Source organism: Diadema setosum, chromosome 6, assembly GCF_964275005.1.
Source record: "Diadema setosum chromosome 6, eeDiaSeto1, whole genome shotgun sequence".
NCBI classification, from domain to species: domain Eukaryota; kingdom Metazoa; phylum Echinodermata; class Echinoidea; order Diadematoida; family Diadematidae; genus Diadema; species Diadema setosum.
In genome coordinates, this window is record NC_092690.1 from 5458745 (window position 1) to 5461062 (window position 2318).

At 44.7% G+C, this 2318-nt stretch overlaps 1 protein-coding gene across 1 annotated transcript; it reads right to left on the bottom strand.

Moving 5' to 3' along the window:
• Positions 1-515: 515 nt before the first annotated feature.
• On the bottom strand, positions 516-1481 carry LOC140230184 (adenosine receptor A2b-like). The gene has a single exon (XM_072310368.1). The coding sequence runs from the start codon at positions 1479-1481 to the stop codon at positions 516-518; it is 966 nt and encodes a 321-aa protein (XP_072166469.1).
• Between the last annotated feature and the right edge of the window lie 837 nt (positions 1482-2318).

The window sequence follows — 2318 nt, forward strand, 5'->3', positions numbered from 1 at the left end:
GGTTGGGGTTAAATGGGACTTGCGTGAGCAACTCCGGGAAATCACGGGTGAGGTACGTGCTACGTACTGTCGTGTGCGGGTCATCTGCGGGGACCTCCGGGAAGTAAAAATTGGTTTGCCCAGAAACGGCCTGAATACGACTGTATTGCGAGTTTAGCACGAGTTGTGGGGAGCTGCAAAGAGTAACCAAACTTTTTTTTTGTTGAAGCATACATGTTTAAACATTAAGGACATGCATGAGACTTCAAAAAGATTTATAACTATACACGCCGTTCTACGTTGAGTTATCGCGAGTTTTCCCGAGTTACATAAAGAGGGTTACGGGAGTTATCGCCTGTGCCTTTTTCAGGAAACTCACTTTAATTCGCATTTATGACTCGCCGCTACAAATTGGCTAAGTTATCTCTGCTTAGCTTGAATCCCTTTGTTTACGTGAGGTCTCCCTCCCTCAACAAGCCCCCCCCCCCCCCAAAAAAAAAAAAAAAAATCGCTGTTACACTTTTTTTCAAGCTGAATTAATGGAGATTATGATTATTCTGCTCCAGATCGACTTTTATTTTGTTTCCATCGAGCCACTTGAAAAAGACTGGGAACATCTTCCTAAACGCCTTCCGGAAGAAGGGATTTTTAGTGCTGTAGATGAAGGGGTTCGCTGCTGAACTGATGTTTTGGAGGAAAAAGCTGATGTCCCATGCGAGATAACTCACGTCAGAGAAATATTCGACTGCGAACAAAATCCATGATGGAAGTAAGCCGACGCAGAAGATGACTACGAGAAGTAGAATAGCGCGTATTGCTTTCACCTCTTGCTTGAACTTTGGTCCCGGAGGAGGGATGCCTATGGGGTGGTCATGAGCCGCCCTCTGGATTCGCCGCACCTGGGATTTGGCGATTATGAGGATGCGGAGGTTGCAACTGCAGATGACGACGAGGCATATCATGACAATGACACCGGTGATGATTTGGAGGACGGCGACAAATTTGCGGAATTGGTCCCCTCTGAACGGAAGGGCTAACATGAAACCGCGCATCAAATTAACCACCCACACAGCAACAATCACCATGACCACCCGTCTAGAGGTAACCATTGAGACGTATCGCAAGGGTCGACTTATGGCGACATATCTGTCTACATTCACCAGTACGATGACCACATAAGATACCCCGGAGAAGATGAGGGACCAAATTGTAAAATATTCTGCAGTTTCCCAAGTGCACGTAACGTGACTTCGAACAATTTTTAGAGGTATGGCAACTAGACCCGCCAAGAGATCCGCTAGGGCCAGACAAGCCAGGAGAAGGTGGCTTGGTTCCCTCAGCGTCGGTTCCCTCCGTACAGCGAGCATGACGAGAGCGTTGCCGATAACGATGACAATAGCGAGAGGTGCGAATGCGGCAATCATCAGAGGCCGATTGAGGGGAGTTTCTATAAAGACGAAATCTATCTGCTGTAGTAAGCTTGAGTTGTTAGAAAACTCCATTTTGTGTTGTCTTGTAGGTACCAGTAAACACAACGACTATTTGCTATCTATCACTCTGCCTCAAGTTCCTTTGGAGGAGGCGTACATAGTAGGGCCTATACTGGAAAAATATTCGCGCTGTTCAGGCCTCATACAATTGGTGTCTTTTTTTTAATCAGATTTTCCGGTTTCTGCTCTTGCCATCTGCTTGCATATTCATGATATTGCTAATCCAATCTTTTATTTTGTAACACTTAACAGCGAAGATATCATACCCGACATCATAAGAACAGTTATTGTTTGTGAAGGTGGCCTATAGTTCTACCTCGTGGTTCTCATGCAGCACATTATGACTTTTTAGCAGTGTACACCATCTGGCAAACAAGAAAGCGAACAGCATCTTTGCTTTCAAGAGTTGTCTTGTTGGATCCTAGACATCCAAGAATCACAAGAATCGTTGAAATAGGCTCATCCGATTACGAATATGATTCCTCTGAATAATACATCTGCGAGTCATTCCACTTACTCCACTGATAGAGCAAAAACAAACGGAAAAGGCAGTCAAACGAAAACTTATCACAGAGGTCCAAAGCCACGTATATCAAAGAATCTCTCGTACTGATTGGTTCTCGCAATTTAACAGTAAATATATCAGTTTGCTCGCGACGTCGGGATCAAAAGAGTATGCTGCCATTGCTTGCCATAATACAAAAGTGATCCAGTAGTTTGAAAGCCGTTTGGAAGAATTACTGGATCTCTCACACCAAGATTGTTTCCATGAAATTTATTCTGGCGAAGCCTCTGATGGTAAAACCTCTGCATGGCGAAACCAACTGATCAGTCGTCTTTGCACGATGA